This window comes from Aythya marila (assembly GCF_965140915.1).
Source record: "Aythya marila genome assembly, chromosome: Z".
In the NCBI taxonomy this organism is placed as follows: domain Eukaryota; kingdom Metazoa; phylum Chordata; class Aves; order Anseriformes; family Anatidae; genus Aythya; species Aythya marila.
The window spans coordinates 29,202,669-29,222,099 of record NC_139080.1 but is presented as its reverse complement, the minus strand read 5'-3'; the positions used below and the strand labels follow the sequence as shown (position 1 = coordinate 29,222,099).

General features: G+C 37.0%; 1 protein-coding gene across 4 annotated transcripts in view; it reads left to right on the top strand.

Annotated features, from left to right (window-relative positions):
* Positions 1–19,431, top strand: part of RFX3 (regulatory factor X3) — a 128,608-nt gene that overhangs the window by 101,765 nt on the left and 7,412 nt on the right. For all 4 annotated transcript variants that reach the window (XM_082783461.1, XM_082783460.1, XM_082783459.1 and 1 more), the window contains 9 exons: positions 2,375–2,496; positions 3,741–3,853; positions 4,604–4,719; positions 5,208–5,362; positions 7,441–7,538; positions 7,858–8,007; positions 14,231–14,439; positions 16,472–16,625; positions 18,943–18,985. In XM_082783461.1, the coding sequence (XP_082639587.1) occupies positions 2,375–2,496; positions 3,741–3,853; positions 4,604–4,719; positions 5,208–5,362; positions 7,441–7,538; positions 7,858–8,007; positions 14,231–14,439; positions 16,472–16,625; positions 18,943–18,985 (1,160 nt within the window). The remainder of the gene's footprint in view (positions 1–2,374; positions 2,497–3,740; positions 3,854–4,603; positions 4,720–5,207; positions 5,363–7,440; positions 7,539–7,857; positions 8,008–14,230; positions 14,440–16,471; positions 16,626–18,942; positions 18,986–19,431) is intronic.

The following is a 19,431-nucleotide window of genomic DNA, read 5'->3' as shown; positions in this document are numbered from 1 at the left end:
GAAGTCGATGGAGATGTATTCTAAATTAGGTGCCTAGTGAGACCAGTATATCATTCTGCATCACTTTTGAATTCCATGTTCTGATGTCAGATGTTCAGATTTTTGAGGGATTTCCATAGCTTTTCACAAATTGAGAAAATCTCTGATATTAACTAAAAACTTTGCTAAATTTTGCTATGTTTATGTTAACCTATATAAAATTAAAATTATGTCCTTTCTGGGTCAAATATCTTAAAAAGTTTTAATATTCATGTAAAATCAGGTATTATTTTCAACTCCGGGTCTCCTGGCACGTTGTAGTTTAAAAGAAAGGAAAAGGATGAAAGATTAAATAAGTTATAGGTTAGTAGGGGGCTAGAATAGGAAAACAAAGCCGAAAGTCTAGATTATTTTTTTTTCATAATAATTTTACTAGCTAAGAAATTCTAACCATTTTTTTCAATGCATCAAAAAAGATAGAATTTAACTAATGGTTTGTGGAGAGCCTTTTCTCATCTAAACTGACGAAGTTCCATCTGTACATAAACAATAGCAGATCTAAAAATCTTAACTACTGTTTGTGTATGTTTCATCTGATGCTCCTGTGCTCCTGCAAAGAATATTTTCTTTTTTTTTCATTCCTTGGTTTAAGTGATTTTCTAATGAAAATGGTTAATTCCTGTTACAAGTCCCCTGTCATAGTGCCAGAATTAGGATTTTTGCCTTGCATATGTTCAGTAAAGCACAGCAGATTAAGAAGGTGGGTAATCCTGATTCTTAGCACCAAAGGATTAAGTTGGCTTTTTTACTTTTAATTAAAGGTGGTTTTTTGTTTTGTTTTGTTTTGTTTTCATAACTGAAAAACTCTTAAAGGAGTGTCATTTTTAGTTCAAAATATTTTGAATCATGTTTCAAAAGCTGAAGGGTCTGTAAAATGATAAATTTTAAAGAAAGCATTGGAACTGTCATAGAGGTTTTGAAATACAAATATTTATAGAAGTTGGTCTGCCTGGTATTTGCAATTACAATACAGAATGAGAGAGAAGTTAAGAATTCTTCCTAGATGAATGGCCTGGATTACAGGGAGATTTACCATCTGAGTTTAGTGCTACCATGATACCATAAATGAAATTTTAGTCTTTTTAAAGTCAATTAAAGCTTCCTTTCTGTCTTCAGTAGGCTCAGGATTTTACACTGGATGATTACAGAATGTGAAACTTAATATAAATGTCCTAGAGATAGGATAGGTATGGGTGTCTCTCTCTCTCGTTTTTTTTTTTGTTTTTTTTTTTTTTTCCCCAAGCATTTGACATTCCTGAAGTTATAAAACTTCTTATTAATCAGGCCAAGAGTCTTTCTCTTTGAAAAGGGTACTTTCTCTGTATTTTCTTATTGTATAGTTAAATTCCTTTCAAGAATGTCTAGAATACTGAATGGATGCTTTTCATGGGAACTTGCTTTTAAAGTAGTCTTAGTAGTTACACAGTGCATTGCTATTGTATGTTTACCAGGAACAAAATGAAAGTTCCCAAATGATTAAACTGCTTCTCAAAGTAGTGCATCTAGTATGGAATTTATTTTCACTTTTCTGAAGTTAGCATGGAGTTGAACAGTCTGCACAGCAATTCAAGCTTGAGTGGTAGTTAAAACACATCCTGTTCAGCTTTGGGGTTTCACTTATTTCCTTCTCTGCTGGCTACAATTCTGTTTTGAAGTGCAAAGTATGCAACATGGTGCCATTAAGAACTGGGACAGAGTAAATTCTTATTTTTTAATGCAAGTCACAGGCAGGATCTTATGCCTACCAGAATGATGTCTTACAACACTTGACCATCCAATCTAACATTCCCATTTTAATAATTGTGATTTTTATCCTTTATAAAAGATTCTGATATATGACTAATGGAGGATTTAGTTTTCCAAGTAGCTTTCTCAGGCCTTCTGTGTTTATAAGATATGTTTGTTGCATTTCAAGATCTTTCAGTTTTGTCCTCAGATAGTAATGCTGTTTTTCTTAAGGTAACAAGAACTTTGTTTTATAATACTTAATTCCTTGGAAGATGTGCCATTTGGAAAGGGAAATATTTCATTTATTTTGGTGTAAATGAGCTGGTCTTATAGGTATGCTGTTCCTAAGCGGCATTGAAGAATAAATTGGTATTAGTGCTGTAATATCACTTGCATGAATTCTGTTATGCATTGGTAATGTTCTAGGTTCCCTTAGTAATCTGTTTCTTCTGTTATTTACAAAGTAAATAAACTTTGATACATTATTTTATTACTTTTCCTCAAAATTTTATTTTGAGATGGAGAAATCAGAATGAACATAGACTGTATGAGCTCATTTATGAAGACGTGAACAAAAGGGTTAATTTCAAACTTGATACTTTTGTAGGTATAAGCCTATGCAGAAAGTGGATGGAGTTGCAGATGGCTTCACAGGAAGTGGTCAACAGACAGGCACGTCTGTTGAACAAACTGTAATTGCCCAAAGTCAACATCATCAACAGTTTTTAGGTATGAAAGCATGTTTTATTCTGCTGTATAAATAAGATGGCCTCCACTGCAGATATCAAGTCACATAAGTACAGGAATTATTTCTAAAGTTATAATGTCCTCTTTACAATTTTTACTGACAACAGCAGAAAAAGGTACTTAAACTACATAACATGTTTTCTGTTGTGAGCTTTATGTAATATTTAATGTGCATCATGTAAGTATAAAAGGAAAAATATGCACATTCTGTGTTTGTGTGGTATATTTAATATTGTATAAATCACAATACAGTTGCTGTGCAGTTATATGTAGACATGTGTACTGAAATTCCTGTGATAACAATTGTTCCTTGCATGGTCGTTAAAGTGCATTTTGATGGTTAATAATGTGTGTATGTGTGTGGGGGGTATACTACAGTTATAGTTTAACCACCCTCTTTTGAAAGTGTACTTCAGTGTTTTAAATGGAAAGAGAAACAGTTGCAACTAGAACCTCAGGGTTCATGTTTAAAACTCTGCAAATTGTGCATTCATTGATCCAGTTAAGCATTTAAATTTCTCAGTAATGAAAACAAATAGTAACTTAGAAATTTGTTTATGTAAAAAGACTGTCTATGTTATTGCAGATTGTTGTGCACTTAAGTGGTTAGGATTTTCAAGCACTGAATCAGTTGGCCTAGTATTGTTATTATGGAAATCATTGAGTACACAAGGATGCTGTTAAAATACTTTGAATTGCCCTTTCCAGATGTGTTTTAGTGCAGCAGTTTTCCCTCAGATCAGCTTTTCTCTTGGAAATATTTGTGACAAATACAGAAATCACACATTTCAAACAAAAGATACATTATTGAGTCTACTAAGACACTTCATGCCTGACTACGTAGAAATTACAACGGTCGTACAAGACAAAAGCTATTCAACAATTAATCTTTTATACATTGACATAAATATTTTTCTTCATCCTGTAACATCCTGAGCATGTTTGGTTTAACTTTTTCTATTTAGGTGTAGTATGTACTTTACCTGGCTTTTATATCTTTAAGAATCATTCTTTTTTTCTTTTTTTTTTTTTCTTTTTTTTTTTTTTTAAATGCTGTCTGAATTTCTTTACAATATTAACATAAAACAAGTATGAAAGAATTTTCACTTTGAGCATTATGGCCTTTTGACATTTATTTCTTTGTATCATCTTTAATTTTTTCCTGATCATACTGTAATAGGCACTGTTCACAATAGTATTCTCTCATTATGTTGTCATGGAAACAGATGCATCTCGAGTACTTCCAGAGTTTGGAGAAGTTGAAATATCTTCTCTACCAGATGGTACTACCTTTGAGGACATCAAATCACTGCAGAGTCTTTATCGAGAGCACTGTGAGGTATCTCCTATATATATATTTTTGAATGGGGCTTTGGTCAAGTGGGACATGTCCCTGCCCATGGCAGGGTTGTTGGAACTAGATGATCTTTAAGGACCCTTCCAACCCTAACCACTATATGATTCTGTATGATTCTATGATTGTTTGGAAGGTCCCCTTCACAGGGAATAATATATAAATGAAATTTTCTGGAGAATGAAAAGTAGTTGTATTTGATTTCAAAATTTTAGAGAAACTAAACTTCACACTGTACATGAAGATCTTTGCCTTAGTAGGAAAACGTAAAAAAAAAAAAAAAGTTATTTATTTACATTTAAAAACAACACTTTTTTCACATTAAAGAAACATTGAGAAGTTTAAAACACATTTCATATTGAATAAAAATATGTATTTTAAAATTATTTCAAATGTGTTTTCAAACCTATCTGAATGAATAAAATAGCAGGTTTCCTTTATGTTTGCGTGAACAATCTTTTGGGCTTGAATTCCTGTGATGCGTTTATGTAGGCTGCATTCATTTCTGGAGGCTTCCTTGCATGTGCACTTGGTCTTACTGTCAGTGCACAACAGCTTATACTACTGGATAATACATGGATATCAAAGGTATTAAAACATTTATTACTTCAGAAATGTAAAGTTTGCACATGCTCCACTACGTTTTGAAGGAAAAAAAGCCATACCTTTAGTTGAAGTTGGGATTAGTGAGAAGCTGGGTAGAAGACAAACAGTATTTGCATTTTATTTTCTCAGGCAATACTGGATGTGGTAGTAAATCTTCAGTTCAGCCTGATAGAAAAATTGTGGCAAACTTTCTGGCGCTATTCTCCCTCTACTCCACCTGATGGCACTACCATTAATGAACCAAGGTCAGAAGATATTTTGTCTTTGTTTACTGCTTAATGGAAGTGTAAAATAATAATAATAATATAAAACGTTATTGGCTTTACCTTCAGAGTAGTAATCTTCCTTCATATACTGTTTTTTCAAATTAAATGTACGTTTTCTTTCACTTTCATTAAAGCTGTTTTTATGGCAGATTGCAGATCTGAAATACTTTTGTTTTCCATTTTTAATTCTGGTTAGCCAACTACAGTAAAGGTGTGTTTTCACAGTATCTTTTCCAGTTCTTTTAAGACAAAACGATCATTCATACCTCTGCATAATTTATGGGCTAGAGCAGTCCTATGAAAGCATTTTTCTAATCTAGTTTCATGTGACACAAGGTCTAAAGTTCTGTTCACTGTAGTTGAGCCATCTATAACTTTATTAAATAATAATTTTAACACCAGTTGTTGTTTTTTATCTTCTGCAAATGCATTTTCATTTATTCATTTGCTGCATTTGTTCACTCCAGCAATTTGAGTGAAATAGAAAGTCGACTTCCAAAAGCAAAGCTGATTACTCTGTGCAAAAATGAGTCTATTCTGAAATGGATGTGTAACTGTGATCATGTGATGTACCAGGCTTTGGTGGAGATTCTCATTCCTGACGTCCTTAGACCTATTCCTAGTAAGTTGAAAACAAAATATTTCATAAGGATTTTTGTGCGTGTATATATGTAGTGGTGGTTGTCCTGTGGCTTGCGGGGAAGTTTTAGAAATGATTTTCTGGGTTAGAGAACTACTGCGTATCATTTATCCCTAATTCTATTGGTTAGGAGACTGGATGCATGCCTTTATATTTTAAAAGTAACTAAGGATCTTAGAACAGTTGGAAGATCTAGTTCTCAAGATCAAGGTTCCCATGAAAGGTGCTTAGACACACTGTGACCCTGAGACAATGTGAACTGTCCATCAGTCTTTCCACTAAATTCAGTAGCTTTTAGTTTAAGCATTACAAATTAATGTCTGAAGAAAATGTATGTGAGCTTTGTGATTTCATTTTTGGACATTTAGTCTTTTGCTCCTTATCAGTCGCTGCTGAAATCAACTTTAATGGCTGTTAAGGCAATGAAGAATTAGCTCTGAATTTTTTAGTCCATTTTATTATTCTGACCCAGTATTTTTTCTCTCTTATATCTTGCAAGAAAGAGTCAGTAACAGTCTGACCATTTAACCATTATAAGGAGTGCATCTTTCTGTTGAAAGCTAATTTTACTAGAATCCATCATTGCTCCGGCAATGTATTTTTATGGCTATTTTTGGTAGAAAAAAAGAGAAGTTAACTCATTTATAAAACCTTTATTATTATCTCATGTGTATTGTGTTAAATATTAAAACAAAATCATGTTAGTAATACAGTATAATCCTTTTAAGTCCTAAGTGTTATATCCTTTCCATGAAACAACCAAGTCACTTTACAAAATTGGATTAATATGTTTTTAAAAACTAGGACCTCAAGTAGCTTTGCAGATAATAAAGTTATTTTTTTCATGCTGTAAACACCCAGTGACAAGCAGTTCATCAGAAGATGTGCACGTACTGCATGAGAAGTTTTATAGACTTTATGCATGTCAGTAAAACTAAACAAGATTTCAGTAAATTAAGTATGATACAAAAGAATTTGAATCATCAGTAACTCACATGGTAAAAAGAGCATTTCTAAAAGACAAGCGTTCATTTCTTAGTCTACCAGGAAGTATTCAGCCATATAAACAGAATCCAGTGAATCTATACTTGGACAGTTTCTTCTCACATGTAACTAAAATCATTTGAAAGAAAATGTAGTTTTCTATTTATTTTACTTGTCTTTTTTTTTTTTTTTTTTTTTTTAAGCTGCATTCATTCTCTATTAGCCTTTAGAAAGATGTAGTTTTTATTTTTGTCTCCTTTTCAGCTGTTTGAGTAAATGCAGTGATGTCAACAAGCTAGTGGTAGGTAATAGAAAATTAGTTTTTTAGTACTCAGGAGATAGGGTTTTCTTTTTTTCCAGGTGCAGTTCCTTACATTAAAATGTTTGAAAAAACAAAAGTTATCTTTTGAGTACTGCTGATCATTCAAGAGCTTCAATATCTCTCAAAATCTCTGTCACCCACTCAGCAGTTCTGTGGATGCTGTAGTGAAGGAAAAAAATACACACAGATTTCACACCTGTTTGAATAATCTAACCTTCTATCACTAAAACACACTTTCATGTTTTGCTTATTGATGATATCCTTAAATACTGCATGTTGGATTTTGTTCTTTAAAACTGAAGTGAATGGCACCATGATAGTATTTCTGGCTATACTGAGCTTGTTTGAGGAAACTGCAGTATTTGAATAATAGGATTTTTTCCAGTCTTTCTTCTAGAAGAGGTACTTAGATGAAATGGAAAGCTGAATGTTTGTTATGGATATTTTCAGTGGACAAGAAACAAATGCTGTGATTATTGATGTTCTTGTATAAGAATGCCCAAAACAATACTGCTTGGTCATCAACTTCTTGAAAGATTAGATGTGGAAGTCAGAACTGATTATTAAACCAAAACTAAAATCGTTATTGCATAATCTATATCTGAATGAGGCATTTTGAACCTAGATTGGATTTGTCTTTTGAAAGTAAAAGCAGCAGATCTGCATATTGGCTATATAAGTGCTGAGGATGCAAACCATTTCAAAACAGGTACATTTATTTCTTTTCATTCCGTTTTTATTCTTTAATGTACAGGTGCCTTGACCCAAGCCATTCGCAATTTTGCAAAAAGCCTTGAAGGTTGGCTTTCAAATGCCATGAACAATATTCCACAGAGGATGATACAAACCAAGGTAGACAAAATTATTGCAGCGTTATTCTTGCAATGGCAAACCCAGTGGGCAGTATTATCTAAAAGAAATAGCATTTTAACTTTAATGCTAAATTTCACATTCAGCACTGTGTCAAATGGGAGAATAAACAACTTAAGTTTTGTAAAAGAATTAAAGGGAAGGAATTCCTTAAATTCCTTAAAAGGAATTTGATGTTACATTAACATAATTCACATTTCAGGGATCATTAATATGGAATATTAAAATTAAAGTAAATAATTAAAGAATTGATCTGCAGATAGAGAGTACAATATTTAAAAAGAAACGGATTTTTTCATAGGTTGCCGCTGTAAGTGCCTTTGCCCAGACTCTGCGAAGATACACATCTCTTAATCACCTGGCTCAAGCAGCTCGTGCTGTTCTTCAAAATACTTCTCAAATCAACCAGATGCTCAATGATCTTAATCGTGTTGATTTTGCCAATGTTCAGGTAAATTTTAGCTTTAAATAACAGGCTATGAAAAAACAATGTCTTATTTCCTCCAAGATTTTGAACTTTCATGTTAGTTGTCGTTGTTCTATTAAGAAAGTGAAGTGATAATGTTTTGCTCATTCATATATGCACTGATTTATTTCAAATATGCCAGGTCACACTTTAGGAAAGCGGAGCTGAGAGAGCTGGGCCTGTTCAGCTTGGAGAAGAGAAGATGGAGAGGGGATCTTCCCAATGTGTACAAATATTTGAAGGCAGGTTGTAAAGAGGATGGGGCCGGACTTTTTTTAGTGGTGCCCAGTGACAGGACAAGAGATAAAAGGCACAAACTGAAACACAAGGAAGTTCCAGCTTAATATAGAGGGGCACTTCTTTACCGTAAGGGCGACAGAGCACTGGAACAGGTTGCCCAGGGAGGTTGTGGAGTTTCCTTCTTTGGAGATACTCAAAACCTGCCTGGATGCCATCCTGCACAATGTGCTGTAGGTGATCCTGCTTTGCAGGGGGGTTAGACAAGATGAGCCCCAAAGGTCCCTTGCTACCTCAACCATTCTGTGATTCTGTGAAAGTGAAAACTTAAAAGCATTGTCTGTTTACATTTACTGTCTTCAAGTGCTTGTATTCTTCCAAATTCTTTGCAAATGTGTCACACGTACATTCTTAGAATGGGTATCATGAATGATGTCTTAGTAATAGCTTAAATGATACTTCACGATTACATCAAAGATAGTAGAGCAGTGTTTGAATGTCTCTAAAAGTAATTAAATGCACAGCATTGTTTTTAGCAGAGACTGTTTCATTAATTCAAAGACAATTCCATTAGTATGCTTCATCTAAGTGTCTGTGCTGAAGTGCACAAGATCTCCAGAGCAGCTGATTAGATTAGTACTGGTTTCCAGTTAGCTATAAAGTGTAAGTTTATAATTTCATTGCACCTTCAGAAAAGGTTTCCCAAATATTTCTGCTCCTGTGAGGAAAAGGTTGTTTGTTTGTTTGTTTGTTTTCCTTTTGCCCAGCAAAGTGAAATATTCCAGGTTACTAGTAGTCCTATGTTTGAATTTTTTCTTTGTGAATAGATATTATTACGTACTCTTAATAAAAAACAGTTTACTAGCAACATTTCTATTATTTTTGGTTTTGACATACGCTTTTTAATGAATAATGTTTAACATACGTACTTACACTATACAACAATATATAAATATAAACTATAAATGGTAGTATTAGAATAGTTCAGTTGGAAGAGACCTAAAAAGAGCATTCTGTCAAAATAACAATAGAATATCATAGAATAAGAGAGTTCAGTAGAGTTCAGTAGAAAGGTACCTACAAAGATCATCCAGTCCAGCTGCATGACCACTTCAGGGCTAACCAAAAGTTAAAGCGTATTCCCAGGGGCATTGTCCAAATGCCTCTCAAGCACTGACAGGACGGAGCTCTGAGGACTAGGTAGCCCAAGATCCATCATTAATATTCAAAACTGAGGCAAAAGAGGCATTACATTCCTCTGCCTTTTCCTTATCATAACTTGTTTGGTGACCATCTGCATCAAGAGTCAGTCCAATATTCTCCTTAGATCTCCTTTTGTTGTTGATGAACTTAAAATGCCTTTTGTGTTGTCCGACATCACACTGACTTAACTTCAGCTCAAGTCGAGCTTCAGCTTATCTTGTTTTCTCTCTGCAGATGTGAATTGCAGCTCGTAAATCTCTGTGAAGCCTGACTGTTTCCAGAGATCATACCGTTTTCTGCCCTACTTCCAGGAGAGTTCCCTGTTCAGCCAAGCTAGTCTTCCCCACTTGCTTGACTTGTGACACAATGGGGCCTTTAAAAGGTGGTTCTTAAAAAGTAACCAGCTCTTGTGGATCCCTAAATGCATGCCCAAGATCCTATATATGGGTCCCATGTATGCACGCCTGCTGGGTTGTGAACTCAGTGGTATTTCAGAGACGTGGTGGGTTGGTTACTGGCATGTTAGGATGGAAGGATGGAGGCTCTTTAGGAAGGACAGGCAGGGAAGGTGAGAAGAGGGCATTGCCCTCTATGTCAATGAGCAGTCGGAGTGCATGGAGCTCTGCCTGGGGATGGATGAGGAGCTGACAGAGAGCTTACGGGTCAGGATTACAGGGAGAGCAGGGGCAGGGGACATTATAGTGGGAGTGTTTTATAGGCCACCTGATCAGGAAGACCAAGCAGATGAGGCCCTCTATAGACAGAAATAAGCAGCCTCACATTCACAAACCTTGGTTCTCAGTGGGGATTTTAACTGCTCCAATATCTGTTGGAGGGACAGCAACAGATATTGGAGCAGTTAGTAGGCAATCGTTCCTGGAATCCATTGATGACAGCTTCCTTCTTCAAATGTTAGAGGAGCCAACAAGGAGAGGTGCAGTGCTGGATCTTATTCTCACAAAGGATGATCTGGTGGGGAATGTAAAACTCAAGGGCTGCCTTGGCTCCAGTAATCCATGAAATGGTGCAGTTTTAAATTCAGAGGGCAGCAAGGAGGAAGCACGGCAAGCTTGTTATCATAGACTTTGATAGAGCAGACTTTGCCCACTTTGGTGTTTTGCTTGTTAGAGTACCATGGGACAGAGCCCTGGAGGGAAGAGGAGCCCATGAAAGCTGGTTAATATTCAAGGATCACCTCCTCCAAACTTAGGAGCGATGCATCCCAACAAAGAGGAAGTCAGGCAGAAACACCAGGAGGCCTGGATGGATGAACAAGGAGTTCCAGACCAAACTTTAATAGAAAAAGAATGCCTGGAGAGAGTGGACGCAAATACAGATAGTCTGAGAGGGATACAGAAATACTGTCCAAGCAGCCAGGTATCAGGTTAGGAAAGCCAAAGCTCTTTTAGAAATAATTAAAACAGGGACATCAAGGGCAACAAGAAGGAGTTTCATATATACCTCAGAGATAAAAGGAAGGTGAGGAAAACTGTGGGCCCTTTCCTGAAGGAAATGGGAAACCTGGTCACTCAGAATATGGAGAAGGCTGAGGTATTTGATGACTTTTTTGCTTGAGGCTTCATTCACAAGAACTCCAGACACAAAGCCCAGGTCACAGAAGGGAAAGGCAGAGACTGGAAGAATGATCAATCACCCAGTGTAGGAGAAAATCAGGTTTGCGACCATTTAAAGAAACTCCAGATGCACAAGACCATGGGACCTGTAGGATACATCTGTGGGTCTTAAGGGAACTGGCAGATGTAGTTGCTAAGCCACTTTCCATCTTATTTAAGAATTCATGGCAATCCAGTGAAGTTCCCACTGACTAGAAGAGGGGAAACATAACCTCCATTTTTAAAATGGGAAAAAAAAAAAAAGAAGACCTGGAAAACTACAGGCCAGTCAGCCTTACCTTTGTGCCTGGCAAGATCATGGAGCAGATGCTCCTGGGAACTGTGCTAAGGCACATGGAAAATAAGGAGGTGATTGTTGACAGCCAACATGGCTTCACTAAGGGCCAGTCATCACTGACAAATCTAGTAGCTTTCTATGATGTGGTTACAAAATTGGTGGATAGGGGAAGAGCAGCTGACATCATCTACCTGAACTTGTGCAAAGCATTTTACACTGTCCTGCATGATATCCTTGTCTTGAAACTGAAGAGACGTGGATTTGATGGATGGAACATTGGGTGGGTAAGGAATTGGCAGGATGTCTGCATACAAAGTGTTGCAGCCAACAGCTCAAGATCCAGGTAGAGATCAGTAATGAGTGGTGTTCCTCATGGGTCAGTACTGGGACCAGAACTATTTAACATCTTTATCAGTGACACGGACTTGGAGATTGAGTGCCTTCTCTTGTCAATGACAACAAACTGTGTGGTGCAGTTGACATGCTACAGGGAAGACATGCCATCCAGAGGGACCTTGATGGGCTTAAGAAGTGGGCCTGTGCGATCCTCATGAGGTTCAACAAGGCCAAGAGCAAGGTCCTGCATCTGGGCCAGGGTAATCCCAAGCACAAATTACAGGCTGGGCAGAGAATGAATTGAAAGCAGCCCTTATGAGAAGCACCTGGGGGTGTTGGTTGATGAGAGGCTCGACATGAGCCATGAATACATGCGTTAAGACCAAAATGCCAACTGTTATCCTGGGTTGCATGAAAAGAAACGTGGTCACCATGTGGAGGGAGGTGATTCTCCCCCACTACTCTGTTCTCATGAGACCCCACCTGAAATGCTCTGTTTAGCTCTGGGGCCCCCAGCACAAGAAGAACATGGAAGTATTAGAATGAGTCCAGAGGAGGGCCATGAGGATGATCAGGGTGGTAGGGCACCTCTCCTGTGAAAACACGCTGAGGGAGCCATGGTTGCTCAGCCTAGAGAAAAGAAGGGGAGACCTTATAGTGGCCTTCCAATACATACAGGGGGCCTACAGGAAAGCTGGAGAGGGACACTTTATCGCGGAGTGTAGTGGTAGGACAAAGAGTAATGGCTTTAAACCAAAAGAGACAGATTTAGATTAGATATAAGGAAGAAATTCTTTCCCCTGAGAGTGATGAGGCACTCGCACAGGTTGCTGAGAGAAGCTGTGGATGTCCCATTCCTGGAAGTGTTCAAGGCCAGGCTGGATGGGGCTTTGAGCAACCTGGTCTAGTTGTGTGTCCCTGCCCATGGCAGGGTTGTTGGAACTAGATGATCTTTAAGGTCCCTTCCAACTCAAGCCATTCTATGTTTCTATGATTCGGAACCCTCTAAAGCAGATTTCCAGGAGACACCACTAGCTCCCTAAGTAGCTCATAAAATAAGTAGCTCTAAGTTTGCTTTCTTAAAATCCAGGATGGCAATTCTGCTGACCTTTTTTCTCACTACACCAAAACTTTTGAAGTTCACTGTTCCATGATCATTGCTGCCAATACAGTCACGTATTGTCACACCTCCTACAAGGCAGTGATACCATAACTTGGGAAGGGACCAAAGCTTCCAGTTTGTCCAATTTATTCCTCAGTGTCCATTTCTAAATGAGCATTTCAGATGTGCCTTTGAACCCTCCAGTGCATCCCTTGACTTGAGTCCAGTGATCCTAGTGATCGATCCTATTTTAAAAGCTTTCTCAATCGGTATAGCCAGGTTATGAGCCAAGAATCATTTCCCTCATTGAGACAGTGGATCTTGTCAGGCCCCAGCAAATCTTGTGTCTCAAAGACTCCTCTGTGATTATAAAACCCACAGTTCTGGTTAGGGCACCAGTCTTGGAGCCAGGCACTGATGACCTGGGCTCATCTGTTTCTTTTCATGTCTCTCATTACTGGGAGGATTGAGGAAAACATTGCCTGTGCTCCTGAGTCCTTTTGTGATTTTCCAAGGGCCTTTAAATCTCTTGTGATCGACTTCAGACTTCTTGTTACAGCATCATTGATATCTACATGCAAGAGTTGGTGTGGGTAGTGTACTTGACCAAAAATGCAATATATTAATTATGGTAATAACAGTAACATAGACACAGTCTGTGAATTTTGAGGTGTTAACTTGGCACGATTGCTATAGTTTAAGAGCATGGCTTCAGTGAGTCTCCATTTGTTATGTCTTAGTTTCTGAAGTGTTCTGTTAGCCTCATTTAAACTTGATAACACTGACTAAATTAAATTGTTCATTATTGCCTTCAGGGTACGTTTCTCCATTTGCTTGCAGTTTACTTTATACTTTAGGTAATGTGTAACCTATTGCTGCCTATAGTCAGCAAACAAAGCAATCCTTGTTTATATACAAAGCATTCTTTTATAAGACAATATAACTGAAATTGTCTTTAGGCTTAACTTTGTCATAACTAAAGGAACCTAGCACTTGATTTCTTTTTATTTTTTTTTCAATTTTAAATTATTATTATTTTTATTTTAATGGGAGTTTATTACATGAAACTCCAATTTAACTATTCTTTCTGATTGGCATGCCTGCAGTCCCAGCAAAAACTGGCAATTCCCAAATATTTCAGTAATAAAATTATGAACGAGGAAAGTGAGAGATGTCTTTTTTTGAAGATTAACGCAGAAAACTACAACATACTTGATGTTTGCTTTTACATGTTGTATTTTCCCCACCCACTGTCTTTCAACAAAACTGTGACATATATAAAAATAAAAACTATGAGTTTGTGTCATAAGCATTTTTTGTCCTTTTAATCCACTGAATTGCTTAACCTTTAAGAATGAATTTCATTCTCTGCTTTGGTTTATGTATTGTTAATTCAAGAGTTGCCATTTGCTATAACAGGAGCAGGCTTCCTGGGTGTGCCAGTGTGATGACAACATGGTTCAGAGGCTAGAAACAGATTTCAAAATGACTCTTCAACAGCAAAGCACTCTGGAGCAGTGGGCTGCCTGGCTTGATAATGTAATGATGCAAGCACTGAAACCATATGAAGGAAGACCCAGCTTTCCTAAAGCAGCACGGCAATTTCTGTTAAAGTGGTCTTTCTACAGGTAGTATTTATTAGAAATCTAAAACATTTTAAGTATTCTCTTATTTGCTGAATTGTTGACAGATGTAACATCCTACTGACTCACTAAGTCATGAAAAAATTATTAAAATATATATATATATATTGTTCACATCAAATTCAGGGACACTTGTAACTTGGCAGGAACTTAAGTGATATTCTTTTAAAGTCCATGTGAAAAAGAATGCAGGTAGAATTTTGTTATGAGTTAGAAAGATCGTGTGAAATCTTTAGGTTGAATAACTATACAATTATTAGGTCACTATTTTTAATATTATTCATTGAAACACTGGTATCTATGTTTATTAGGTAAGGAAGACAAAATTTTTTTTTAATGTATGGAGAGCTCATTAAGACAAGCGTTCTGTGTTAGTTGCTTATTGAAACAGTGTGGTGGTTTTACCCAGCTGTGAAGCTGAGCTAAAGCACAACTGCTCTCTCACTCACACACCTCAAAGGGAAATGGGAGAAAATACGATGAAAAGGGCTCAGGGGTTGACATAAGGACAGGGAGATCACTCAGCAAGTATTGTCACAGGCAAAACATACATGTACTCAGTATAAGGAGATCAAGAAAATTTATTGTCTATTACTAACAAGGTAGAGCACTGAGAAAAAGAAAAACAAAAAACATCTTCCCCCCATCCACCCTCTCCCACTTCCTCCCCCTGAGCAGCACAGGGGAATGTGGCCTGCGGTCAGCAGCTTTGTCTCTGCCACTCCTTTACAGTCACCATCTGCCCCTGCTCTAGTATAGGTTCCCTCCCATGCCATTCTTCCCAGCCTGATCCTGCATGGGTTTCCCACAGGCAGCAGCTCTCCAAGCACTGCTCCCACATGGCTCCATCTCAAGGGTCCATCCATCCATCCCCCAGGAGCAAACTGCTCCAGCACAGGTCCCCCACAGGTGGGCGGCAGCTCCCCCCAGACCCCTTGGTCCTGCGTGGGCTCCTCTCCACGGGCTGCAGCTCTGGCCCGGGGCCTGCTCCTGCGGGGGCTCTCCATGGGCCGCAGCCTCCTCCAGGCCACATCCACCTGCTCCACTGGGGGCTCCTCCACCCATGGGGGGGCTGCAGCGTGGAGATCTGCTCCATGTGGGACCCATGGGCTGCAGGGGGACAGCCTGCTCTCCACAGGCTCCAGGGGAACTGCTGCTGCCTGCCTAGAGCACCTCCTGCCCTCCTGCTGCACTCACCTGGGGGCTACAAGGCTGCTTCTCACTCGTCACTCTCCCAGCTGCTGTTGTACAGCAGTTTTTTTTTTCCTTTCCTAAATCTGCACCTCCCAGAGGTGCAATCAACATCACTTATTGGCTCAGCTCTGGCCAGCAGTGGGTCCCTTTTGAACTGGCTCTTAACTCACATGGGGCAGCTTCTGGATTCTTCTTACAGAGGCCACCCCTGCAGCCCTCCTGCTACAAAACCCTTGCTGTATAAACTCACTACGAACAGTTAGCAGAATAAACCTAGTAACCTAGTTCTTTGAAAATGACTGTCAGCTAGTTGCTGAGGATATCAATATCATATATATTTTTTTTCATTTTTTTTCTTTCTGTTTTTGAATTTCAAAGTTTTAAAATTCTGACAATTAAAACCTTTGTACTGGGGCGGTGTGCTCAACATACATTATTTAAGTGTTAGCTTGTTTAAAGTGAAACAGTTTTCATACACTTTTGTTTCTTTTTTTGTGTGTGTGTTCTTAACAATTTTATTCCTTCAGGTTAGATTTTACGCATAGTTAAGTATTGGTAGTTACGCATATATGAAAACAAATAAAATGGAAACCAAAACAATCCAGTTATTTCTTAATATAATGTGGTATCCAACAATACCTTCAGCAAAAGGAGAGAAGCAAATACTTTTTCCTGGACATTTCTTTCTGAAGACACCATAAATCAGACATTTGTGGATGATGTTGCTTTTAGGAATGTTGGTTTTGAGGTGAAATGTGTGTATGGATAACTTAAAATGACTATAACATATAACAGAAATGTATCTTTTTCTATTTTTGAATAGCTCAATGGTGATTCGAGATTTAACCTTGCGCAGTGCTGCTAGCTTTGGCTCTTTTCATCTGATCCGCTTGCTTTATGATGAATACATGTTTTACTTAGTAGAACATCGTGTTGCTCAGGCAACAGGAGAGACACCTATTGCAGTTATGGGAGAGGTAAGAACATGTAAGAGACTATACTGATGGATTTAGTGATGAATTTGAGTATGTATCTTTGCAAATTTTCTAAATATTTATGTGGAGCTGCAGAAAGTTCTGCAGTGTAAGAATAGATTGGGTTATTAGTACATCTACTAATTTGTTGATTTTCAGAGTTCTAAAATCACACTGAATTCTAACATCCAAATCTTTGCTAACAAGCTTACTCCTTTACAAACCTGCACACAGATTCATGTGCCTAAGTTTGGGCACAGTTTGAGAAATGTTTTTCAACATAAAATATTTTTTCAGTTTTTGACAACTGAATGTGTGAAAAATAAAAAGCAAAACCAAACCCTGTTGCTTACATGGATCTGTTTACAAGTATTTACACACATTTTAAATTTCAACACAAATGATAACACAAGTGAGCTGACTACCCCCACTGACCTGAGAAGGGTGTCTCACTTGCAGAAATTTGGTCTGTATGGTACTGTTCACATTCATGTCACCAGTGCCAGCATGCTTAGAGGTCTGTGACACAGCTGATTTTCGTATCTGTGTTTCAAAGATTATAAGCTTTAAAAAACACAAAAGTCTCAGTTGAGAACCAGTGTTTGAGAACCAGTGGCATCTGCAAGGCAAAGTTTATCTCATCCCTCTGTGCTCCAGTACTTCATCTATCTAACCTTTTGAGTGAGATGTTTGATTTTTCAAAATAAATTTATATTAAAAGTGCTGGAAAATTGATATATTTAAAAATATACTCAATGCTTAATGAGATAGCTTTGTTACATTTTTAAATTTGGGAGTCATTGTATAATATTGATTACTGATTACTTCCAAGATATTTTGTGTGTGGATGTAACATCAGGTGTCATTCTTCCTTCAAGATACACAAATAGTATCACTCCATACTATAAACAGATATACTTTCAAGAGAAACTGGAGATTTCTTACTTCATTTGTCAAATAATTTCAAACCACATGGCATAAGGTTTCAGAAAAAATAAATTATAAAATTTCTGCTTAGTGACCCACCAATATTATATTTGCTTAATCTCTGCCTTATATTTGCAAAAAGATACTACAGAACTATATTGTTTACACATCCTTTTCTTCTTAATAGATATCATATATTTGTACATACATTTTTGGTGTAGTGTAGAGTCTTAAAAAAAAATTATGCAAATTGAAGATGGATATATTACTGGGAAATAAGTAACCTAGAACTTCTGGAGGTGAAACAGGCAAGACAGAAGTTGTGAATTCTCATTAAGTATATGCTTTTTACTGTTTTCCTATGATTGAAATAAAACAAGGAAGTCTAAGACTGTAGTCTGACAAACACTGGTGTTACAGCTAAGAAAAACATTCTCTTTTTCCACCTGTCCCCTTCTCCCATCTTTGGACACAGGTATTGGCAAAAGTACTTTGGAGTGCTGTAGTTAACTGCAGCCAAATAAAAATGACCTCATGTTTAAAGGTTTTTCTCTTAGGTGAGTTTTGTTATACATTTCTGTTGCGTGGTTGTGTGAACACTTAATGAACACAGCCAAAATATCATAATGATAGGTATGATGATGTGAAAGAATGGCTACTGGAGTTTATTCTACTAGCATTCCTTAAATTACTGTCTTACCTTACTGTACTTCTGAAAAAGACTGGTATCATTAATTATTGTTAGAAATTTATTATTTATCTGAATAACATACTCTTTTCATTTGTGATTGATTCATGACATTTTGCTTTGCCAATCTCATTAAAGAGTAGGTTAGAAGATTCAGGGAAAGAAAAAAAAAAGGAAGGTTGTGCGTCTAGCTTGTGAGCAACTTCTTTGAAAAGGTATCTTTTTGATATAAGTGAACAGTTAACAGATTCTAAACCTTTTCTCAGCAGTGGCCTTCATCTACCTTGTAAATCTGCAATGCTGTAACTGCTTTTTTTTGTAACTTCATTTTTATTCTAGCTTCTCTGGGAAATTTTAAAAACAGCTTTTGGATAAAATATTAACAATTCAAAATGGATATATGTATATTTTCTGACACAGAAGTAATTCGGTTCAGGTGATAAAGGCCATGATGAAGGTATCTTAAAAAAGAATTATATTATCACCCATTTTAATTTAAGAGGGCTTACTTAGTGACAGTTATCTTAGAAAGTATGAGCCCAGGATGGAATCAAAAATGAATCGATGTGTAATGGATGTGGCTACAGTCAATACTATGTGTTCATATGCTAGCCTCAAACCAGTATGGACCTGCTCCTTCACAGGTGCTCTAAGTTTATATTTGCATAAGATGGTGTCTATTTTTTTTTACCGTTTATTTTGCAGTTTGGTGATTTAAATGCTGTGTCCCCTGGAAATATGGATAAAGGTAAGCATTTTAATCTGTCCAGTAATTCTGTATAGAGTCTCTGAGCAAAGTAGCTTCTTAGATTTTAAAAATACATATACATAAATACATATACATACTATGATTTTAAAATGCGTGTATATGTATTGTGGATACATTAATATATGGATACTGCATCATATAATGACTACAATATTTTAGTTATGTTTCCTAATCAGAATTTATTTTAAAGATGTTTACTATTTACACAAGAAACATTCCAATTTTTAACCCAGCATTTAGTTGTTTCTGGTAGGACAGAGAAGGGGAACAGCCATGGGAGGAAAGCCAAGAGTATGCTCATGTATCTTTATTACTGCTAAGTGAAGATGTCAGGATTACATACAGTTGCTAAATAACTTGTCAGTGAAAAAGATAGGAAGAAAAGAGTTTTTTATAAGGTCTTCATGCCATATTTTGACATATAT